The sequence below is a fragment of the Peromyscus maniculatus genome, chromosome 21 (assembly GCF_049852395.1).
Source record: "Peromyscus maniculatus bairdii isolate BWxNUB_F1_BW_parent chromosome 21, HU_Pman_BW_mat_3.1, whole genome shotgun sequence".
In the NCBI taxonomy this organism is placed as follows: Eukaryota; Metazoa; Chordata; class Mammalia; order Rodentia; family Cricetidae; genus Peromyscus; species Peromyscus maniculatus.
Window position 1 is genome coordinate 2,909,119 of NC_134872.1, and position 23,607 is coordinate 2,932,725.

General features: G+C 50.7%; 1 protein-coding gene across 3 annotated transcripts; it reads left to right on the forward strand.

Annotated features, from left to right (window-relative positions):
• The first annotated feature begins 7,626 nt into the window (after window positions 1–7,626).
• C2 (complement C2) lies at window positions 7,627–23,558 on the forward strand. 3 transcript variants are annotated; one of them, XM_015989013.3, is made up of 19 exons: window positions 7,627–7,763; window positions 8,009–8,185; window positions 8,322–8,549; window positions 10,053–10,238; window positions 13,994–14,170; window positions 14,248–14,346; window positions 14,481–14,614; window positions 16,503–16,641; window positions 17,660–17,800; window positions 19,350–19,439; window positions 21,309–21,449; window positions 21,572–21,666; window positions 21,754–21,871; window positions 21,978–22,143; window positions 22,250–22,326; window positions 22,456–22,547; window positions 22,686–22,812; window positions 22,928–22,977; window positions 23,124–23,558. In XM_015989013.3, exons 2-19 carry the CDS (start codon window positions 8,101–8,103, stop codon window positions 23,295–23,297), a joined length of 2,319 nt encoding a protein of 772 aa, XP_015844499.2. In that variant the 5' UTR covers window positions 7,627–7,763; window positions 8,009–8,100; the 3' UTR covers window positions 23,298–23,558. The 3 variants fall into 3 exon arrangements, with proteins under 3 accessions (XP_015844499.2, XP_076414364.1, XP_076414365.1); XM_076558249.1 differs by lacking the exon at window positions 7,627–7,763 and adding an exon at window positions 7,784–7,823; XM_076558250.1 differs by lacking the exons at window positions 7,627–7,763; window positions 10,053–10,238 and having other exon boundaries at window positions 8,035–8,185.
• Window positions 23,559–23,607: the final 49 nt, after the last annotated feature.

A 23,607-nucleotide genomic window follows, 5' to 3' on the forward strand; every position in this document is an offset into this window, starting at 1 on the left:
GCACCAGATCTCATTACAGATGTTTGTGGTTGCTGGGAATTGAACTCAGGACCTCTGGAAGAGCAGTTGTAGCTAGAGTTTTCCTGCCTTGCCCACAGTCAGGACAAATCTTTGTCACTCACCAGTCCCACAGCCACTCAGACCCGACCAAGTAAACACAGAGACTTATATTGCTTACAAACTGTATGGCCATGGCAGGCTTCTTGCGAACTGTTCTTATAGCTTAAATTAACCCATTTCTATAAATCTATACCTTGCCACATGGCTTGTGGCTTACCGGCATCTTCACATGCTTCTTGTCATGGCCGTGGCTGTCAATGTCTCCTCCCACCTTCCTGTTCTCTCAATTCTCCTCTCTGTTATCCCCGCCTATACTTCCTGCCTGGCCACTGGCCAATCAGTGTTTTATTTATTGACCAATCAGAGCATTTGACATACAGACCATTCCACAGCAAGCAGTCAGTGCTCTTAACCTCTGAACCATCTCTCCAGCCACAGTAAGACACATTTGCAGAAGATGCCCACCAAGGATCAGGTGACCTAAGGACAGTGTAACATGCGTCTCACAGTCACAAGGTAGATGCCTCAGCATGGGTCTGGTCCTTCTCCCTGTGTCTGTGGCTGCTGTCGGCACTGGTGTCTTCTCAGATATCTCCCAGCCCCCCACCCTCATCCCTGAATTCTACTTCTGAAATGTTCCTCTAGTCAAATGACTCCTTGTCTGAAACACCACTGAATTGATTTCTTTCGTGCTTGTGGTTGGGAATGTTTTCACCATGTTCTACATCAGTGGGGCTCCCTTTCCACCCACGCTTCCTTAACATACGTGGTGTTCCAGGGCCACCCTCTGCTCACAGGCGCTGCCTAGATCAGCCAGCATGGCTAAGTAGTAATGCAGCAGAAGCAGTCATGATGGTCTCAGCGCTTCACCACAGCAGCTGTATTCTGCTGACACCCTCTGTTGAGTCAGTGGTGAACACGACACCGATTATCACAGCGAGTCGGGAGATCCACGTCCAAAACGGCTTCATTCAAAGAGGATGCTAGGATATGGCTCAGGAAGAGCAGTTGGTGGGAGGAGAGAACCCAACGAAGTAAACACAGAGACTTATATTCCTTACAAACTGTATGGCCGTGGCAGGCTTCTTGATAACTGTTCTCCCTTCTCCTGCCATGGTGCACATACTCCCCCAACACACACACACACACACACACACACACACACACACACACACACACACTAATGACAGCAGTGTTTTAGCTGGATAGGTGGATCAGCAGTTAAATGTTAAGGGCACTGGCCGGGCGGTGACGGCACCGCCTTTAATCCCAGCACTCAAGAGGCAGAGCCAGGCTGATCTCTGTGAGTTCAAGGCCAGCCTGGGCTACAGAGCAAGATCCAGGGCAGGCTCCAAAGCTACACAAAGAAACCCTGTCTCTGGGGAAAAAAAACCAAAAAACATTAAACAAGGTTACTAGGGCTATGGAGTATGGAGAAGGCTTGTTGGGTAAAGGCACTTGACATTCAGCCTGAGTTCAAACCCTGGGATCCATATGGGAGAAGGAGAGAACAGATTTTCACAAGTCCTGTGACCTCCACATGCACATCATGGTATGTGCTCCTCATAAAAATAAATAAATAAATACAAGGGCTGGAGAGATGGCTCAGCGGTTAGGAGCACTGGCTGCTCTTCCAAAGGTTCTAAGTTCAATTCCCAGCAACCACATGGTGGCTCACAACCATCTGTAATGAGGTCTGGTGCCCTCTTATGGCCTGTAGGCACACATGCACACATGTATACATAATAAATAAATAAATAAATCTTTAATAAATAAATACAAGAAATAAGTAAATGGAACAAAAAGAAGATGGTATTGAAGTCAGGCCTGGTGCCCACTCAACGAGAGGGAAGTCATGTGACATCATAGAGAACCTATGAACAACTTACAAAGCCAGCACAGCCCCAACTTCATCTAGATATTGTCCTTGTGCCCACAGATAACTGTGGTCCTCTCCCCTCATCAAGGAACGTTCTCTTTGCAACAGAGGCCACAACCAATCAAAATGCAGATTTATGGCGCCCGCTCCCAATGGATGCATGCACAATGCAAGCCGCACCTAAGGCTCAGAAGCACTGAGAAAAGGGGATGGAGAGTGTAAACCAGAGGGTCAGTGAGCCTGCTATGACATTGTGTTTTCTAGGAATGTCAGACGCAACCCTACACCCATTGACATCTCGCCAACATGACCGCCTAAACATGAGCCGAACAAGGAGGACAGACCAAAGTGGCTGGGAGAAAGCCCATGAGCCTCAACTCTACACAAAGAGCCACAGGAGAAATAGTCTTCCCCGGGGAAGAGCGCATCAATCGGTCACCCAGTACCAAATGGCCACACTGAAAACAGGTATGCAGGTAACAGTACACAGACTGAGCAGGTAGTACTTATGCGTTTGGGTGTGTATGTGGTATATACATGTATGTATATATACAACACACACACATGCATATATCTGTTGTATGTGTGTAATAACAACAAATGGAAAAAGAGACCATGAGTTTGAAAGCGAGCAAGGAAGATGGAGGAGCACAGGACAGGGTTTGGAAGGAGAAGAGATGTAATTATAGTATAACCAAAAATAAAAGGAATAACTTTTTATTATTAAAATTTTAATTTGTTTTACATACCAACCACAGTTTCCCCTCCCTCCTCTCCTCCCATTACCTACCCCCACCTCCTTCCGACCCCCTCTGCTCCCCCATCCACTCCTCAGAAAGGGGCAGGCCTCCCATGGGAGTCAACAAAGCATGGCATACCAAGTTGAGGCAGGACCAAGCTCCTCCCCTGCATCCAGGCTGAGCGAGGCATCCCACCACAGGGAACAGGTTCCAAAGAGCCAGCTCATGTGCCAGGGACAGATCCTGGTGCCACTGCAGGGGCCCCACAAACAGACCAAGCTACACAACTGTCATCCACACGCAGAGGCCCAGGCAGGCTCCCTAGTGGTTAGTCTAGAGTTCATGAGCTTGGGTCAGCCGTCTCTGTGTGTTTCCCCGTCATGATCTTGACCTCCCTGGCTTATACAATCCCTCCTCCCTCTCTTCAACTGGACTCCTGGAGCTCGGCCCAGTGCTTGCCTGTGGATCTCAGCATCTGCTTCCATCAGTTACTGGATAAAGGCTCTCTGATGACAGTTAGGGTAGTCACCAGTCTGATTACAGGGGAAGGCCAATTCAGGCACTCTCTCCACTATTGCTAGGAGTCTTAGCTGGGGTCATCCTTGTGGATTCCTCGGAGTTTCCCTGGCACCAGGTTTCTCCCTAATCTCATAATGGCCCCCTCTATCAAGGTATCTCTTTCATTGCTCTCCCTCTCCATCCCTCCCCCAACTCGACCATCCCGATCCCAATCTCTCATGTTCCCATCCCCCATCCCCTTCCTCCTAGGCAATCCCCCCCCTCACCCTCAGTTTACCCAGGAGATCTCAACTAAAGAAATAACTTTTAAAAAATTTTACACTCACATACACACTAGGCCTGATGGACCGCGTGTGCACTTCGAGCACTTGCGAGCCTCAGGCAGGAGGAGGAGGCAGTCAAGGCCATCCTCGGTATCCTGCTGCCCGATGTCTTGAGCCCCAGTCTCAACTAATATGTGAACAAACACATTAGTAGTTGAGGCTCCGGGGTAGAGGGCTGGGTAACACACAGGAAGCCCTGTTCATCTCCTGACTGAGTAATAAAGAAGGAAGGGGGAAGAGGAGAGGCCTCTGGGAACATTACGTTGGCAATCCAGCACATTTTTGTTTGTTTGAGACAGGGTCTCACTATGTAGTGCTGACTGGCCTGGTATGTGTAGGTTAGAGTGGCTTGGGATTTATGAAATCCTCCTGCCTCTGTCTCCTGAGTGCCGGAATACCCTTGTAAGTTGTCTCATTCAGCTGATGGAGGACTCCTGCTTAGAAGTAACCATAGACGATGTGTTGGATCTCAGCTCCCTGTCATCATCTAAAGCTACTTGGCTGGGACGAACTTGAGCAAGGCTCAGACATTTGATTCCGTCGTGTGCCTGGAAGGCAGAAACTGGGAGAACTGATAAGCAGCCTGCTTGACTCCCACGCTGGGTGCCCTGATAACCAGTTCATACATCCCCGTTAGACCCCACACCGACCTCTGCCCGGCCTCCAGTTCACTATCACCCGAACTCCTCAGTCCCACTGCCTCTATGAAGACCCGGCTGAATTTGAACTCACAGAGATCTGCCTTCCCCGTGACGAAAAGCAAGTGTCCCCTCGCCCTTCCCTGGTCCTTTTTGTTTTGGTTTGGTTTAGTTTTGTTTTTCGAGACAGGGTTTCTTTGTAGCTTTGGAGTCTGTCCTGGAACTCACTTGGTAGACCAGGCTAGCCTCGAACTCACAGCGATCCCCCTGTCTCTGTCTGTGCTGGGACTAAAGGTGTGCGCCACCAGGCCCATCCAACAAAAGTAGATCTCAAAGCCAAAACAAAACACTAGCTGGGCATGGTGACTGATGCCTTTAATTCTAGTTTTCAGGAGACAGAACTCTGTGAGTTAGAGACCAGCCTGGTCTCTACAGCAGGTTCTAGCCCATCCAGGACTACAAAGAGAGACCTCATTTCAAAAACAAAAACAAACCAACAAAAAGTTTACATAGGATTGAGGAAGCAGCTAGGTTGGTAGAGCCCTGGCCTAGCATGCAGGAAGTCCTGGGTCCCACCCCCGGGTCACATACATCAGGCATGGTGGTACCCGCCTGTAATCCCAGCACTCAGGGCTACGTAGAGAATTTGGGTCCATCCTGGGCTATGGGAGACCTTGTCTCATACAAACACCAGAGCCAAAAAGACAAGAGACTCATGTAACTCCCTCTCCTCAGCCCATTCCGGCCCCAGTTCTCCTATTCAGTTCCCAGAAGAGTTCTGCCCATTTACAGAGCATGTGTGAGGCTGGGGTAGAGCTCAGAGGGAAGTCCTTACCTAGCATGTACAAAGCCCTACGCCAGATCCCCAGCACCACAAGACTGCCATCACCAGCGACAACCAAAACCCACAGCAAACTAAAGGAAAAGTTACCATCTCCCACGCTGTTTTTTCCCTTTTATGAATGTCAGTGTCCCATACATACCGTCTAGGTCATCTAGTGTCTACATTTGGTCTGTCTTGAGTTATTCCGCTCTACACAGATGCGCCTCAGGATTTGAGAAGCCGTGTGGTGATCCACTGTCCACATGCACCATGTGTTGGTCGTCTGTGAGTGGGCCCAAACTCAGCACATCACCCTTTCAGATCTATGGGATACGATGGGAGGCTTCTCCTTTTTTGGACTGGAGTACTAAGTAGCGTAAGCTGGTCTCAAACGTGCAATCCTCTTGCTTCAGCCTCCTGAAGGCCGTTATTATAGGCACGCAACCCCAGAGCCGCTGATTCTCTCCCTTCGGTTGCTCAGTTTGTTCTCGGTGTGTTTTCTAGATGGCCCCAGTGTGGCACTGATGAAACAGATAACTGAGGAGCTGAGCCAGCCCTGAGCGCCCTAGCCATCTTAAGCCCCAAACTGAATTCCTTCTGCCACACTGATCTGGGGCTGGGAGTGGGGTAAACTCTGCCAGAGTAGAGCGTCTCATTTGTGCCCGAAGGAAAGAAAGCATAAATATCTGTGCCCTCCATCTGGAGACTCTACCTTATCAGGCCTGGCAGGGGTGAGGCGATGGAGCTGGCAAGGACAGGAGCTCCAGAGCAGTTTCTGGGGACAGGGGAGGAGATGGAGCATTGCACCATGTATGTCATTGAAAAAGCAGAGTGGCTGCCAGGTCCCCTCTCCCCGAGGCTAAATCCAGAGCAGAATTTGTGGTAAGGTAGTTGTGACACTTAACCCTTTCCCAGCTGGTGCCTGGCCACCACCTTGTCACTATGTCCTACCCAGCAGCCTTCCCCACACGGAAGAAGAGCCCCACCAGCCCTCAGGAATGTGGAGATCCCTCGGCAATGGCCTGCGGCGAGAAGGAAGAGTATGCATGTGCAGATGGGCACACTCCAGGGGCTCAATTGTTGTCGGAAAGTGACATGACTCCTCACAGTAGGTCCAGGACAGACGGTCTATTTCCTGGAGGCCTAAGAACCCACTTCTCAGCCTTTTGTTTACTCCTTGGGAAGCTGGTACAAGGGACAATGTCAGAAGGCTCAGTGTGGAACCTCGCGTCCGGGCTTACAGGGCAGCCCCTGGGGACGGTGGCGTGGAGGAGCCAGGAGCCAGACATAGTCCTTCTTTTCTGAGGCAGTAAGGTCAGTGTGTGCAAAGCTTCCTCAAGGTGGCAATAACCCCAGCACTTGGAAGGTGGAGGCAGGAGGATCAGGAGTTCAGGGCCAGCCTCTGCTACACAGGAAGTCTGAGGCCAGCACTGGCTGCGAGAAACCCAGTCTCAAGAACATGGGGGCTGGGTGGATAGAAGACGAGGCTGGTAAAGTGCTTGCACGTGTGAGGACCTCCCTGTGGATGCCTTAGAATCCGCATTTAAAGTCGGGATGCTGCATTGCCCTCTTGGGATCCCAGTGCTTCTGGGAGCAGAAACAGGCAGGTCCTTGAAGCTCAGGGTGAAGCTGGTGAGTTAGTCTGGTTTATTTGGCAAAGTTCTGGGCCGGTGAGAGAACCCATCTCAAGCGAAAGGTGGAAGGTTCCTGAGGAGTTACACCTACGATTGTCCCCTGACCTCCAGAGGTACAAACACATGTGCACGTGACACACACACACACAAACACACACACATAAACACACACGCACACACATAAACACACACACACAAACACACACATAAACACACACACACACAAACACACATAAACACACACATAAACACACACACACACAAACACACACATAAACACGCACACACACACACATACACAAACACACACACACAGCAGAAGAAATAGAAACCAATGGTATTTTTGTTGCTGATCTGACAGATTTTCTTGGGGTGGAGATGGGAGAGTGCTGGCCTTGACCTTGTTAGTTACAAGAACAGTAACTAAGTGTATGAGGGACAAGGAGGGTAATACATCGCCTTAAATTCTCCATGGCTGGGCAGGATGTAGTGGCCCAGACCTTTAATCCCAGCACTCGGGAGGCAGAGGCAGGTGGATCTCTGTGAATTCAACGCCAGCCTGGTCTACAGAGCGAGATCCAGGACAGCTACAGAGACATAGTAAGACTCTGTCTCAAAACAAACTAACAAACTGGCTGGGTGTCCTATGTGGTAGCCAGTGTTTGTAACCTCCACCCTTGGGAGGCAGAGGCAGGAGGATCAGGAGTTCAAGGACAGTTTCAGCTATTTAGCAAATTCTAAGTCAGTCTAGATTACGTGAGACCCTGTATATTCCATACAAAATATATTGTATGAAAAAAGCTTTTGTTTTTCAATTAAAAAGTGTATCTCAAACTCGAAAATACTGTTATTCTTTTGAATACCCAACCCCTATTTTTTTTTTCTTTTTGCAAGTTGGGAATTTTATCTGTTGGATGTCAAAAAAAAAAAAAACACGTTCTAAGCAATCTTCCCGTCTTTGCAAGAAACTGTTGACTTTGACTTTCTTTTTATCCTGTTTTCGGGGAAAGACCCAGGAAAGAATGTGAATCTTCTCATATGCCAAGAAGTTCTAAAAAGATTAGTTTCGATTCCTCAGAAGCTGTGATCCCCACCGGGCCCAGGGGATCAGATCCACGTGGCCAACTCCAAAAGGAAATGAAACACTGTAAATATGTTTGGCAGGGTTTGTGGGTGTGTGTGCTTAACATGATCCACACAAGACCAGGTGTGCGTGTGCGTGTGTGTGTGTGTGTGTGTGTGTGTGTGTGTGTGTGTTGCGTGTGTACCCACTTAGGTGTGCACAATCCATTGACTCTGATGTCCTGGAACCTTCATTTGGGGCAGGGCAAAGGCTCTGCCCCCAGAGCTGAGCCCCTGATCCCTGGCACGTCTTCTGTTTCCCTCCCCTAGGACCCTGCCCCTGACGCCTCGGCCACTCCCCGCCTTTTGACTTTGGATTCCCTGGCAGCCTGCTCAGCCCGCGGTGGTTTCGGGGAAGTCAGATGACCTCTGGCTCTCCGTTCTCCTCCGGTCCTGACACCATGGCCCCTCTGCGGGCTCTGCTCTGCCTGCTGCCACTGTGCCCAGGTAGGAGGCTGGGACAAGGCTCTGGGGCCCTATGGGCGTGGCAGGTGCAGCTCGGTCGAGTCCACACCTGAAAGAGACAGCGACTTCTCGCCGCCCCTCTCTCATCTGGGCCGGTTTTCCTTCCCCACACCCACAGGCCTGGCAGCGCTCTTCTGTCCTCAGAACGTCAATATCTCCGGTGGTACTTTCACTCTCAGCCATGGCTGGGCCCCTGGGAGCCTCCTCACCTACACCTGCCCCCTGGGCAGCTACCCAACCCCGGCCTGGAGACGATGCCAGAGCAACGGGCGGTGGCAGACCCCGAGATCCGGCCCGCTGTCCACCCTGTGGCGGTCCCCTCGGTGGGTCAAAGCAGTCTGCAAACGTGAGTCCCTCTGGGCTTTGGGAAGTGCCCACCAGCGTCAGACCTATTAGCAGGGGGTTCCCAGGGACTAGTTAGAGAGAGGCTTTCAAAATACAGGAAAAAGCCGGTTGTGGTGACATCCGTCTTTAATTCCAGCCCTTGGGAGGCAGAGGGAGGGAGGGAGGGAGGGAGGGAGGGAGGGAGGGAGGGAGGGAGGGAGGCAGAGGCAGGTGGATCTCTGTGAGTTTGAGGATAACCTAGTCTACATAATGTGTTCTAGGCCAGTCAGGGTTGTAAAAGGAGACCCTATCTCCAAAAAAACAAACAACCCTCCCCAACAAAGGCCCCCAGAAAACCACAAAAACCAAACCAAACAAACAAACCCGGAAAAAGTCCACTGTCCTTAGTAAGGATAATTTTTTTTTTTTAGGTAAAGTTAACTGTAGGATTGTTGTCCATTCTGAATGGATGCTGAATGCCTTGGAGCACCCTGAACACAAGTGTCCTTGATGAGAGACTGGGGTGACCACAGCCCTTGAGGGGGGCAGCAGCTATGTATCAGTCGGATGGGCTTGAGCTGTTCTAAGTTGGCAGTAGTCAACCAACTGCCAAAGATAGCAATCTTATGTTTCCATCTCCTTTTGGGGTTTTCTCTGGTGCTCTGATTGGACGTCAGGGTCTTGCTCATACTTGGCCAGCGCTCTTCCATTGAGCTAATTTTTCCAGCCCTTTTTTGACTAATTACTTTTGTTTTGAGCCTGCTTTGGTTTCAAAGGTGAGCTTTGAACTCATTGAGGATGGACTTACACTCCTGCTTCCCAATCCCACTTCTCAAGTGCTGGCCTCATGGGCATGAGCCACTATGTTTGGTTTTGAGACAGAGTCTCTCTGTAGCCCAGGCTGGACCCAAACTTACAGTAATTAATCTACCAGCCTCTGCCTCTCTAGTACTGGGTTTACAGGTGTGCACCACCACCACACCCAACTGTTGTGATTTTTTTTGTTGTTGTTGTTCTTGGTTTACCAAGACAGGGTTTCTCTGTGTAGCTGGCCTCGAACTCACAGATCTCTGCCTTTGAGTGCTGGGATTAAAGGGTGAGCCACCACCACCTGACCTGATTTTTTTTTTTTTTTTAAGATTTATTTATTATGTATACAGCATGTGTGACTGCAGACCAGAAGAGGGCACCAGATCTCATGACAGATGGTTGTGAGCCACCATGTGGTTGCTGGGAATTGAACTCAGGACCTCTGGAAGAGTAGTCAGTGCTCTTAACCTCTGAGCCATCTCTCCAGCGCCCCCTGATTTTGTTTTTGATACAGGGCTTCGTTACAGTCTAGGGGGGGCTCAAATTCACCAAATAACCTAGCGGGCCTTGTGCTTCCGTGACCCTCCTGCCACACCACACCAGGCTCTTACCTCGTCTTGGCATCCAGTTGGCAGTTCTAACGGGAGGCCCCGCCCCACGCCTAGGCCGGGTGTCCGCCGCCATCCTCCGCTTTGCCTGACTTCTCTCCCTGCAGCTGTTCGCTGTCCAGCTCCGACTTCCTTTGAGAACGGCATGTACACCCCTCGGCTGGGGGCTCACCCCGTGGGTGGCAACCTGAGCTTCCAGTGTGAGCAAGGCTTCACGTTGCGGGGCTCGCCTGTGCGGTACTGTCGCCCCAACGGCATGTGGGACGGGGAGACCGCTGTGTGTGACAGTGGGGGTGAGTGCTCTCACTGCTGGGCTACTGGGGGGGGACGGGATGGGGGGGACGGGGGGGACGGGGGGGGGGGGACGGGGGCGGCGGCTGCAACCCCAGAAGCTTTTGTGGAGACAGAGCATGGTGTTGGTGGGGGCACAGTAATGATCCTGGGCTGGGGTTGGGGTCTGGGGTCCACACTTCGCTGGCCCGAACAGAGCCCTGTCCAGGCACTTGCTGATAGGTTTCACACCTGACTCAGCGGCTCCACATACCCTTCAACTTCTTCTTTTTTCTTTTCCCTTTCCTCCCTACTTCTCTCTCCTTTCTCTTTCTTCCCTTCCTTTCTTTGATTCGGGGACTCACTCTAGCCCAGGTTGAACTGGGGCTCAGGATGTAGCCCAGGCTGGCCTTGCACTCACTGCAGTCTCAGTCCAGAGTGCTCAGATTGCAGGCAGGAGCTACCAAACCTGCTTGGTCCGCTTTTCTAAACGCTTCAAGACAACGCTTCGTACTCAACCCCATGGAGTGTCACGGAGCAGACCTGTGAGAGACGGGGCGCTGCATGTTGGGCTCGGTGCCCAGCTTCTGGAGCTGGGTGTGTGACTCCAGTTGCTCTAAGTTAGACAGCTCTGGACAGCTTACATACCCTTCCCGTGCCTCAGTTTTCACATTTGTAAAATGGGAGCAGTGGGCCTGTCAAGGTGGCTCAGCGGTTGGAGTTCCGTTCCCAGTGCATCAGGCTCACACCCGCCCGCAACCCCAGCTCCAGGGGATTCAGTGCTCTTGTGTGGCCTCCACACAGACATACACATAAATAATAATAATTTAAAAAAAAAAAAAACTCTGTGAGTTTGGGGCCAGCCTGGTCTACAGAGAGAGTTTCAGGACAGCCAGGGCTACACAGAGAAACCCTGTCTTGAAAAACCAAAACAAAGCCGGGCGGTGGTGGCACATGCCTTTAATCCCAGCACTCGGGAGGCAGAGGCAGGCGGATCTCTGTGAGTTTGAGGCCAGCCTGGTCTCCAAAGCGAGTTCCAGGAAAGGTGCAAAGCTACACAGAGAAACCCTGTCTCAAAAAAACGAAAAAAAAAAAAAAAAAAAAAAGAAAAGAAAAAAAGAAAAACCAAAACAAGATACAAGGTAAGAAAGAGGAATAGAGGAGTGGGTTAAGGGCTGGAATTACTAAGCAGCATCCAAGGGAGCAGAGGGACGGCAGAGGGAAGAGCTCACCTGCGGCTGCCTGTAGCTGCCGGTCCCCTGAGACCCTGGCCCTGGCTTAGCCACGTGGGTCTCCCACAGAGTCATGGCCGGAACCCGGCATCCCTGAGTACTTCGCAGCCCTGTGGATGGCGCTGGGGGAGAAGGGGGCCTCTCAGGATCCCCTGGAGCACTTTGTTTTTCAAACACAGGGTCTCAAGTAGCCCAGGCTGGCTTCAAATGCAGACTGCCTATGAACTCCTGACCCTCTTGCCTTAGCCACCACAGTGCATACCAGCATACCCAGCTTCGCCATCACACAGGAGGCGGGCTCCGCTAGGCAGAAGGACCACCTCCTAACCCATCTACCCAGACAGGGACACCTTACTCCTGTTGGAGTCTTTCCCAAACAACCATTTATTCAAACGTAAATATAATTTATTTTAAATTTGACACATAATCTCCCTGTATTAAAGTATGCAATTCGTGTGTGAGACTTGGGGTGGGATCCAGGATTTCTGGAATACCAGGCAAAGTACTCTACCACTGAGCTTTACTCTAAACTCCATAGTAGGAAAATTAAAATTATGTATTTATAACCGGGTGGTGGTGGTGGTGGCGGCAGCGGCAGCGGCAGCAGCGCACGCTTTTAATGCCAGCACTCGGGAGGCAGAGCCAGGGGGACCTCTGTGAGTTCCAGGCCAGCCTGGTCTACAGAGTGAGATCCAGGACAGCCAAAGCTGCACAGAGAAACCCTGTCTCAAAAAACAACAACAAAGTATTTGTTCAGCTGCACACACCTTTAATGCCAGCACTTAGGAGACAGAGGCAGGGGAATCTCAGAGTTTGAGGCCAGTTTGGTCTACAGAGTGAATTCTAAGCCAGTTAGGGCTTCACAATGAGACCTTGTTACAAAACAATCTTTTTTTTTTTTTTTTTTTTGTGTGTGTGTGTGTGTGTGTGTGAGACAACTTTCAGGAGTTGGTTCTCTCCTACTATTTGGGCTCTAGCAGGGATGAATCTTATATGCTGAGGCATGTCATCAAGCACCATTATCTGACAAACCATCTCATTGGCCCAAAGTATGGATTTTTTTTCTGTTTTTTTTTTTTTGGGGGGGGGCAGGGTTTCTCCGTGTAGCCCTAGCTCTCCTGGAACTCACTCTGTAGCCCAGGCTAGCCTCAAACTCACAGATCTGCTTGCCTCTGCCTCCCAAGTGCTGGGATTAAAGGCGTGTGCCAGCACTGCCTGGCCAAAGTATGGATTTTTTTTTTTTTTTTCAAGACAGGGTTTCTCTGTGTAGCTTTGAGCCTTTCCTGGAACTCGCTTTGGAGACCAGGCTGGCCTCGAACTCACAGAGATCCACCTGGCTCTGTCTCCCGAGTTCGGGGATTAAAGGCGTGGGCCACCACTGCCCAGCTAAAGTATGGATTTTTATACATGAATCCACCTATGAAGTGCCACCTAGCTTGAGGATCCACCTACACTGCAGGACTTTCTCTTGTCTCCTTCCATAATCAACCCCTTTCCGACGTCTAAGTCCACCTGTTCTTTAATTTGCTTTATTTTACGAAATATCTCCTTATTTATCACATGTGCGTGGGGGAAGCGTGATCGTGCCGTGGCGTGGGTGTGGCAGTCAGAAGACAACTCGCAGGGCCTGATATCAGGATCAAACTCAGCGGGCTGGGTTTGGTAGGAAGTGGCTCTGCCCACTGAGCCACCTTGCCAGCCTTGTCCTGTTCCTACACTTCATACACATGGAATCATGTGGGGTGTGCTTTTTCATATCTGGCTTCCTTTAAAATGTGTTTTTATTTATATGTATATGTGTGTGAATGTATGCCACACGTGTGCATTCTCATGGAGGCCGGAGGCATTGGATGCCTTACAACTGCCATTACACACGGTTGTGAGCCACCACGGGGATGCCGGGACTTGAGCTCAGGTCCTCTGATGTCTCCAGCCCCATCTCACTTTCTTTTGTTCATTACTTTGCTTTTGAGAATGATGAATGTTGTCACAGAGCCCATGGTTCTCTTTTTAATTGTATGGTATTCTATTCTATAAATGCATCATAGAGTGTTGTTGTCCTGTTGAGTATCTGAGTGATGTCTGGCTTGGGGCTGCAAAGAGTGAGGTTTGGGGAACTGTCTCTGCGGACTTTGCCCTCTGGAGTGATAAGTTGACAGACTTCAGCTTTATTCAGGGTTTCCGCAGTGGACATTCCAGCTGTTTAAACAGAGTTCTGCCCGTTCCACGCCCTCCCCTATAGCTGGAGTCACCTCTAGGTTAAGGGTCGACCCTTCTCATGGTGTGTGGCAATCACCTTGTGGTTTAAGAAATGCAGGTGATGCCTGGGTCAGGCCTGGAGTGCCCAGTGGGTGGCTGAGGTCCTGAACTCTAAGTGTTGCGGGCTATTTAAGGTCTCCAGTCATCCTCCAGTCTGATGGTTCTGGCATCTAAAGGAACCGTTGGTGGCTTTGAGGGTCTAGAAGAGGAAGATGTGGCATGAAGGACGCGGCATTGAGCCGGGCAGACACCCCCATCCCCGTTTACCTGTCTTTGTTCACTTGCAGCTGGTCACTGCCCCGACCCGGGCATCTCTGTGGGCACAGTACGGACAGGCTCACGCTTTGACCTTGGGGACAAGGTCAGTTACCAATGCTCCTCCTCAAATCTGGTGCTGACTGGCTCCGTGGAGCGGGAGTGCCAGAGCAACGGGATGTGGAGTGGGACAGAGCCCATCTGCCGACGTGAGTATCCTCAGTGTTCTTCTGGGACTGCGCACCCAGGTCTGGTCCTGCTGGCCCTCATGGGACTCTTCCCACAGAGCCATACTCCTATGACTTCCCTGAGGATGTGGCCTCTGCCCTGGGCACCTCCTTCACCAACCTGCTTGGAGCTACCAATCCCATCCAGAAGAGGACAGGTGAGTGAGGACTGGAGAGGGGACCTGGATGGAGCAGGCAGGAGGCAAGCTGCCAGGATGCTGGGAGCTGGGTGACCTTTGTTGTCGCACAGGGTGGGTGGAAATCCTAATGCCTGGTTTCTTGTTTTCTCCAGAAAATCTGGGCCGTAGAATCCAAATCCAGCGCTCGGGTCACCTGAACCTCTATCTGCTGCTCGATGCGTCTCAAAGTGTGTCAGAAAAAGACTTTGAGATCTTCAAGGAGAGCGCCACCCTCATGGTGGACAGGGTGAGAGTCCTTCCCAAGCCTGGTGGCTTTCCTGCCTTGCTCAGAATCCCACCCAACCCACCTCCTTCTAGAAATCTTCCCAGGCCACCAGAACCACGAGTTCAGCGTATATGATCATATCTTTATTCCATACGTGTTTTGCAACACCTGCTATGTCCGAGGCACCGGACTGGGTGCCAGGAGACACCACATGGGGCAAAACGCAGCTCTGTCTTTTCAGGGATTCTTCATCCACAGCTGTGGTCTCCAGAGAGTTATCGAGATAACCTATGGGGCACACCAACCTGGCACTCCTGTTGAAAAGTCATAATTTTTTAAAGCCAATAATTTCAAAATTTTAAACCATATTCTTCTTGTTAAGCCAATAATTTCATACCTTAAGGCAGGAACGGTAGAGACAGGAGGATTTTAGGAGTTCACGGCCAGCCTCGGACCGCATGAGACCGACGAAGGACGTGGGAAATGGTTCAGTGGGTAAAGGCTCCTGCCGCACAAATTTCAGTTCAGATCTCTGGAATCTGAATAGAAAAAAAAAAAAAATGTCAGATGCCACAGGCATGTTTGTGATCCAGGGGGAGGGGGGGCAGGGGCAGAACTGCCGTATGCTGTCAGGGCAGCTTTCCTGGAGTTCTCAGCACAGAGCAGAAACACAATCAGAGGCTGACTCTAACATGGTGTACACACACACACACACATGCACACGCACACATACACACAAATGCACACACACACACACACACACACACACACACACACACACACACACGCACACACACTCACGGGAATGGGGGGAAGCACCAACAAGAAAATATTTTTTGAGACAGGTTCTCTCTACACAGCCCTGGCTGTCATGGAATGTGCTATGTAGACCAGGCTAGCCTCAAACTCATAGAGATCAGCCTGTCTCTCTCAAGGGCTGGGATCAAAGGCACATACCACCACACCCAGCCCAACACTTTTTTTTTTTAAAGTTGTGTGTTTAACAATAATTCATATAAAAAGATAGTTTTTTCTTCCAAGTATATTAATTTTTTTCTGCTAAGAATTGAACCTAGACCTTGATGCACACCAAGGACAAGCTCTGCCACTGAGCTACACCCCTAGACCCTCAGTTAATTTTGTTGGTTTTTAAGACTTTTCTTTCTTTTGTGTGTGTGTTTTTTTCTTTTAAAGACTTTTCTTGTAGTCCACAATGACTTTGAATTTTTTTTTTTTTGTTTTTTTGGTTTGTTTTTCAAGACAGGGTTTCTCTGTGCTGCCCTGGCTGTCCTGGAATTCACTCTGTAGACCAGGCTGGCCTTGAACTCACAGAGATCCTCCTGCCTCTGCCTCATTTTTATTATTTTTAATTTTTATTTGTGTGTGTGTGTGAATGCCACATGTGTGCATGGCCCTGAGAGGACAGGTAAAGGCATTGGATACCTTAGATCTGGAATTACAGGCATTTGTTAAATTACAGGAATTTGTGAGCCATCCACCTGTGTTCTGGGGTTCGAACTCAGGTGGGACAACAAGAGCTCTTGGCTGCTAACCCTTCACTCCAGCCTGCCCCCAGCTGCATTTTAAAGAGGGTTTGTGTGTGTTCTGAAGACTGTCTTAGGGCTTAAAACTAAGTAACTCCAGCCCCCCCCCTGCACCTCTCGTCAGTGGCACTGTTCAGGCTGGCAAGACTCCAGTTCTTTCCCTGTGAGATGGGCGTTCTCATCACAGACCACCACTGAGCTGATGTGTGGGTGAAACGAGGTGGGGTCTGTTGGGAGCACATACGTGGAGTGTGCCATTCCCTTGGCTTCTTCAGGCCGAGTTTCAGCACAGGCTCTCTGTGTCTCTCGGACCTGCTCTTGTGTGGTTTTGCAATGCCTGCCCTCTTCTCTCCTGCCCTCTCCAGATCTTCAGCTTTGAGATCAAGGTCAGTGTTGCTATCATCACCTTTGCTTCCAAGCCCAAAACCATCATGTCGGTCGTGAGTGAGAAATCCCAGAATGTGGTGGAGGTGATGAGCAGTCTGAACAAAGTCTGCTATAAAGGTTTGACTGTCTTCTGCTGGGGGAGGTGGAGAGTAGGGGATGGACCAAGCAGCTGCAGAGATTTGGGGGGGGCCTGAAGATGTAGCTCAGTTGGTAGTGGATTTGCCTAGCACACAGGAGGCCCTAGGTTCCAGTCCCAGCACCACATAATTTCCATTTCCCTGGTCCTCTTTGGCTACCTATGGAAATTGAAGCCAGCCTGGACTACATAAGACCCTTTATCAGGGACAGAGGAATGGAGGGATGGAGGGAGGAAGGGAAGAAGAGGAAGGGGGGAGAAAGAGAGAGAGAGAGAGAGAGAGAGAGAGAGAGAGAGAGAGAGAGAGAGAGAGCGAGCACATTTGTTCATTCTTAGAACACTTGGGTCCAGGGGCAGTGGTAGGATTCCAGTTTCCACACCTCAGCCTTCTGTGACACACTACAAGTCCGTATTCAAACGCACCATACAGGATTTCAGCTCCTTCTAGATCCTCTGGCATATGCTCTGCTTTTTGTGGCTCAACACTGCACCCTCCCTGTCATTACCCACCTGCACACTGTGTCAACCCTGCCTGGGTGCCACCAAACAGCTGAAACACCACAAACTCTTTGGAAGCTCCACCTTTATATCTTGGGAACTTGTAATCGTTTTAGATTGAGGATTACTCGATGAGCATTTCCTTTTTTATTTAATTAATTAATTTTTGAGACAAGGTCTTCGTGTGTAGCCTTGGCTGACTTGGACCTTGTTCTGTAAACCAGGCTGGCCTCGAACTCACAAAGATCCTCCTGCTTCTGCCTCCTGATTGCTAGCATTACAGACGTGCACCATCCTGTTTCTGTAATGGACATTCTAAGGTGGAAAAACCAAAATGTTTTGAAAAGTCATTCAAAATACCTGAGTTTATCAGACACTCTGACAACTTGCATTTCTGGTGGTCTTTCAAACAGAGCAATCTCCTCAATCCTGGGTGGCAGGTAGAGGGTTTTTATTGTTTGGTTTTTGTTTTCAAAAGATTTTTCTTCTGGCACATTTCAGATCATGAAAACGCCTCTGGCACTAACACTTTCGAGGCTCTGAACAGTGTCTACCTCATGATGAATAGCCTGATGGCGCGCTTGAGCATGAGAGGTTCTGCGTGGCTTGAAATCCGCCACGCCATTATCCTCCTGACAGACGGTGAGTGTCGCCCTGGCTGCTGGAGGAGGCAACAGTGGGCAGCCTCTGGATAGGTTCTGAAGTCTTGTGTTCTGGTCGTCTTTCTGTGCTTGGGGGGCTCATGTGGTTTTTTGTTTGTTTGGTTTTGAGACAGGGTTCCTCTGTGCAGCCTTGGGTGGTCTGGAACTCACTCTGTAGACCAGGCTGGCCTGGCACTCACAGAGATCCGCCTGGCTCTGCCTCCTGAGTGCTGGGATTAAATGTGTGCACCACCACTGCCCGGCAGAGAGTCACAGTGGATTTGACATGTTCACTATTGAGTATATGTTTATTCACTTACCCATCACCAAAACCAAAGAATTCATGGCAGAATTAGAAAACACTTAGCTTTATCCTGTCTCCTAGCCTGTGTCCACTGCCTCCATCCAGTCTTTTCTCATCCTCAATATTAGCTTTTCTCGTTTGCCTTTCATTGTGTTGTACTGTACACATATGTACATTTGTTTACATATACACATAGAATTATTGGCTGGGAGGACATGCGATGATTTCTTTCTGAGATTATGTGACATCTCTTAATATTATAAAATCTAAGTTCATTAATTTTCCTGCAAAATTTGTAGTTTAACTTATCCTTAAGACTAAATAATATTCACACACACACATTTTCATTATCCACTCATTGATGCACCACAAAGTTGATTCCAATTCTTTGCTCTGGTGAATAAAGCTGCAATAACCATGAGGGTGCAAACATCTCTACCACAGGGTGTGGAGTTCTCTGGGTGTCTATGCCCAAGAGTGAAATAGCTGAATCACGTCGTGTTTCCGTTTTTAATAGTCTAGAACTGTCCAGCATGACTTCCACACTGGCTGTATCGCTTTGCATCTCGACTAACAGTGAATATCTCCCTTCCCTCGACATCCCCTCCAAATGGGTTGTGAGATTTGCTGGTGTCAGCCATTCTGACTGGGGTGAAATAGTTATCTCAAAGTAGTTTCATTTTGCATTTCCTTGATGAGTAGGGATAATGAACACGTTTAAAAACAGTTATTGGCCGTTTGTGTTTCTTTTTTGAAAACTGTCTGTTCAGTTCATTTGCCCATTTATTGATTGGAAGTTTTATTTTCTTAGTACCGAATTTCTCCAATTCTTTGTAAATTCTGTGTTAGCTTCCTGTCTGCGGTCTGGCTGTAAAGGCTTTCCCACTCTGTGGGCTGTCGGCTCTGCTGTTTCCTTTGCTCTACAGAAACTTTTTGTCTTCATGTGTTTGTTTTGTTTTGCCTGTCTATATGTATGTGTGTTATGTGTAAGCCTAGTGCCCTTGGAGGTCAGAATAGGGCATTGGATCCCCTGGAACTGGAGTTCTAGACAGCTGTGAGCCACCATGCAGGTGCTGGGAACTGAACCCGGGTCCTCTGGAAGAGCAACAAGTGCTCTTATCCACTGTGCCATCTCTCTAGCCCAAAATGGTGTGTTTTAAAATGGCTGAATGTTCCCCATGTTTCCAGGGATGTGAAAAATTCCAAAGTCAACCCAGATGGAGCATTCTTCTCTTCTCTGTTCTAGGAAAGTCCAACATGGGTGGTTCTCCCAAGCCAGCAGTTGATAACATCAGAGAGATCCTGCGCATCAATCAGAACAGGAACGACTATCTGGGTGAGGCTCTGCCCCATCTGAGATGTCAGGAGGGGTGGGGTGGGCTCCTGTGTCCGGGGTTCCAGTGTGACTTAGCACTGGCCCTGAGCCCTGAGGGTTTCCCGGTGCTTCTGTGTGGCAGTGGTTGAGAGCTGGATAGCATACTGTCCATGGTCCCTCCTCTGGTTCCGTCTCCAGAGGGCTGGAGCTGTGGGCTGCTTCTTCATCCGTGATGAGTGATGCAGTCGGCACCGGACCTGCCTTCACAGGCGGGTAGGGGAAGATGCCTATGACGATGAGGTCTGGTGGAGAGAACTGCTCAGTACTGTGAGCTCCCCTGTCATCACCATCTCACATTTCAGGAACCTTTGCAGGAAGAACGGGCCTGGGTGCCCAGGAGGGGCTGTCCCCTCCAGTGTCCCTTCAGCAGTAGACACCTCCTAGGTGAAGCGTTCAGGTTTAGGGTGACCACAAAGTGTACTGACCTATGACCAGAAAACAATTAAATTTTTCTCTTGGTTTGTTTTGAGACAGGGTCTTGTTATGTAGAGGCCTGGTGGCCACAGGTGTCCTTGGCTTGTAGCCACAAAAACCCCAACCTCCATCTCTGTCTTCACCCCAATTTCTGTCCTGTTTCCACAGCACCCAGATAGCTATGTTTGGGCTCAAATTTCCTATGTATTTATGGCAGCAGTGTCAGGGACTGAATGGAGGATCTTGTTCCTGCTAAGCAAGTGCCCTACCACTGAGCTCTGTCCTCAGCCCTCTGTTTCAATTATTATAAGTATATTTCTATCTCTGTGTATGTGTGTGTGTGTGTGTGTGTGTGTGTATGCCACATGAGTGTGAGTGCCCTTGCAGGCTAGAAAGAAGAGGGCATTGCCTCTCCTGGAGCTGGAGTTCAGGCAGTGAGTGTGAGTGCTGGGGACGAACTCAGGTCCTCTGGAAGAGCAGCAAGCATTCTTGGCAGCTGAACCAGCTCTCCAGTCCTCTTTTGTTTTATTTTGGGGACAGGCCCGGGCTGGCCTCCAACTCACTAGGTAGCTGAGGCTGGCTTTGAACTCCTGATCTTCCTGCCTCTACTTCCTGAGTGCTGGTAATACCAGGAAAAAGACTGTTTCCCTGATGGTGGCGCACGCCTTTGATCCCAGGACTTGGGAGGCAGAGGCAGGTGGATCTCTGTGAGTTTGAGGCCAGCCTGGTCTACAGAGAGAGCTCCAGGATAGGTAGGGCTACACAGAGAAATCCTGTCTGAACCCCTCCACCCCACCCCCAAAAACCCTGTTTCTTTTTCTTTTTTTTTTTCAAGACAGGGTTTCTCTGTGTAGTTTTGGTGACTGCCCTGGATCTCACTCTGTAGACCAGGCTGGCCTCGAACTCACAGAGATCCTCCTGGCTCTACCTCCCGAGTGCTGGGATTAAAGGCATGCGCCACCACTGCCTGGCCCAAAACCCTGTTTCTAATGCAGGTCACATTCACAATAAACTTGAACACGTTCTTCTGGGAAACACAATTCTACCCACTGTAGGCAATACAGGAAGTAAACAGGGCAATTGTTGAGCATGCGAGTGATAGGTACTCAGCGCCACGACGTGAAGTCAAGTGGGGAGGGCAGGGAGTGTCAGGGGCATTGCAGACGTAGAAGACCTTGCTGGAGAAGAGCTGTGTGGACATCTGGGGGAGAATACCCCAGCTGGGGGTGCTGCTGGAGCGGAGGCCTGAGCAGGGCTGGGGTGGGGTGTTGGCAGGAGGAGGAAGTCAGACAGGGTGAAAGGAGGCGGAGTCCATCCAGTTCAGGTCTTTGTCGGCTTAGTGAGTTCAAGTACCCGCCTCACGTCTTGGGTGGCCTCTCGGCCACAGGCTCTGGTGACTTCCCTCTTTCCCATCAGACATCTATGCCATTGGGGTGGGCAATCTGGATGTGGACTGGAAAGAACTGAATGAGCTGGGGTCCAAGAAGGACGGCGAGAGGCACGCCTTCATCTTGAAGGACTCGCAGGCAGTGCAACAGGTCTTTGAGCATATGCTGGGTAAGTGAAGGAAGCTTCATCCCCCTGTAGCAGAACGCAGTGTGGAGTCAGCTGGGGGCTCAGGGTGCCAGCATGGACCTGTGCCCATCACCCACCTCCTCCCCACCGGTCTTCATCCACAGACGTCTCCAAGCTCACAGACACCATCTGTGGGGTGGGGAACATGTCTGCCAATGCCTCTAACCAGGAGAGGACACCTTGGCATGTCACCTTTAAGGTATCCAGAGGGAGAGGCGGGGCTTGGATCCCAGAGGTGAGAAGAGCGGGATAACAGCAAACCCTGACTGTTGTCTGTTAACTGCAGCCCAAGAGCAAGGAGACATGCCGGGGGTCCCTCATCTCTGACCAGTGGGTGCTGACAGCCGCCCACTGCTTCCACGACTCCCAGATGGAGGACCGGCACCTGTGGAGGGTCATCGTGGGTAAGTCAGGGGCTGCAGCAGGCCCCCGCCCCAAGGCTGGAGTCACCCCTGTCTCTCCTCAGCCTCTGGTCTCTTCTGGTCCACCCTAATCCACCACTGTTCCCAGGGGATCCCACCTCTCATTATGGCAAAGAATTCCTTGTGGAGAAGGCATTTATTGCCCCAGGGTTCGATGTCCATGCCAAGCGGAGCCAGGGCATCTCAGAGTTCTATGCTGATGATATTGCCCTGCTGAAGCTGGCCCAGAAAGTGAAAATGTCCACTCATGCCAGGTACCTGAGCCCGGGTTGGGAGGGCACCCTACAGAGGGCAGTGCTCTGGGAAGAACCCGAGGGGATACTGAGGCTGGGCCTCTGTGACGTTCACCTTTCTCCCCAGGCCAATCTGCCTTCCTTGCACTGTGGAGGCCAACATGGCTCTTCGAAGACCCCCAGGTGGCACCTGTAGAGACCATGGTGAGTCCTGAAGGCTTAAGGTCTGTGCTGAGTTGGGGCCCGAGCTTGGGTGTGCTGGCAGGGCCTGGGCTGCAGTCCTCAAGCTGGGTGCATGGGCTCTGTCCTCACACTGCCTTCACCCCATGGCAGAGACAGAACTTCTGAATCAGCAGAAAGTCCCTGCACATTTTGTGGCTTTGGATGGGAACAAACTGAACATTAGCCTCAGGACAGGACCCGAGGTGAGAGATCAGTAAGGGACCCCCTGGGGGACAGCTCCCAGAATGTCCAACCCTGCCTGGAGTCTCCCCTTCTCCAGGGCTTTGCTGGTCTGCCTAATGTCTCCTGGCGTCTTCTTTTCTCCTGCTCCCACGCTGCAGTGGACAAACTGTATCAAGGCCGTCTCCGAAAGCAAAAACATCTTCCCCAGCTTGACAAACATCAGTGAGATAGTGACAGACCAGTTCCTGTGCAGCGGGATGTCCGGCGATGAGCATCCCTGCAGAGGTAAGAAGCCCGCTCCTCTGCTCCCGGGGAGAAGCTCTGGGGTCGCCAGCACACACTCGGGATACTAGCGTGCTGCCATGGGTGACACCGTCTCTTGCCCCTTCTTTCCCTGCAGGAGAGTCTGGGGGCGCGGTTTTCCTTAAGCGGAGATACAGGTTCTTCCAGGTGGGAAGCAGGACTTGGAGGGGGCTGGCTGCCAGGCAGGGTACAAGTCGCTCTTGCTGGGTCAGGTGGGAGCCGTGGAGGGACCAGACAGGTTGAGTCTTGGAGTGCGGCTGCCACGATATCCAACCTTGTTGTTCTTCCCCCAGGTGGGCCTGGTGAGCTGGGGTCTTTATGACCCTTGTTTCAGTTCCTCGAAGAGAAACTCCCTCAGGCAGCCTCCCCAGGGTATTCAGCCGAGAGACTTCCACATCAATCTCTTCCGCCTGCAGCCCTGGCTGAGACAGCACCTGGATGGCGTCCTGAACTTTTTGCCGCTTTAACATGGTTCTTGGCTCCTTTACTGTTCTGACCTTCCTGTCTGCTGCCTCTGAGTGTCCTCCCTCCTGGGTACATACCTTCTGGGCCCCGGGAATCCAGAGACAGTAGCAAAAGCTGGGGGATCCCCAGGATTGCACAGGGACCCCTGTCCGTCCCCCCTGCCCTGCCCGTGTGCAAACCTCTCCCTGGAGTGCATGGCTTGTGCTTTTCATTCTCACATGGAATTTCCCAGTTATGAAATTAATAAAAACCAGTGATTTCCACATCTGTCTGTCTTCTGTCTTGGGGGTGGGGAGGCCGGGGAGATTCCAG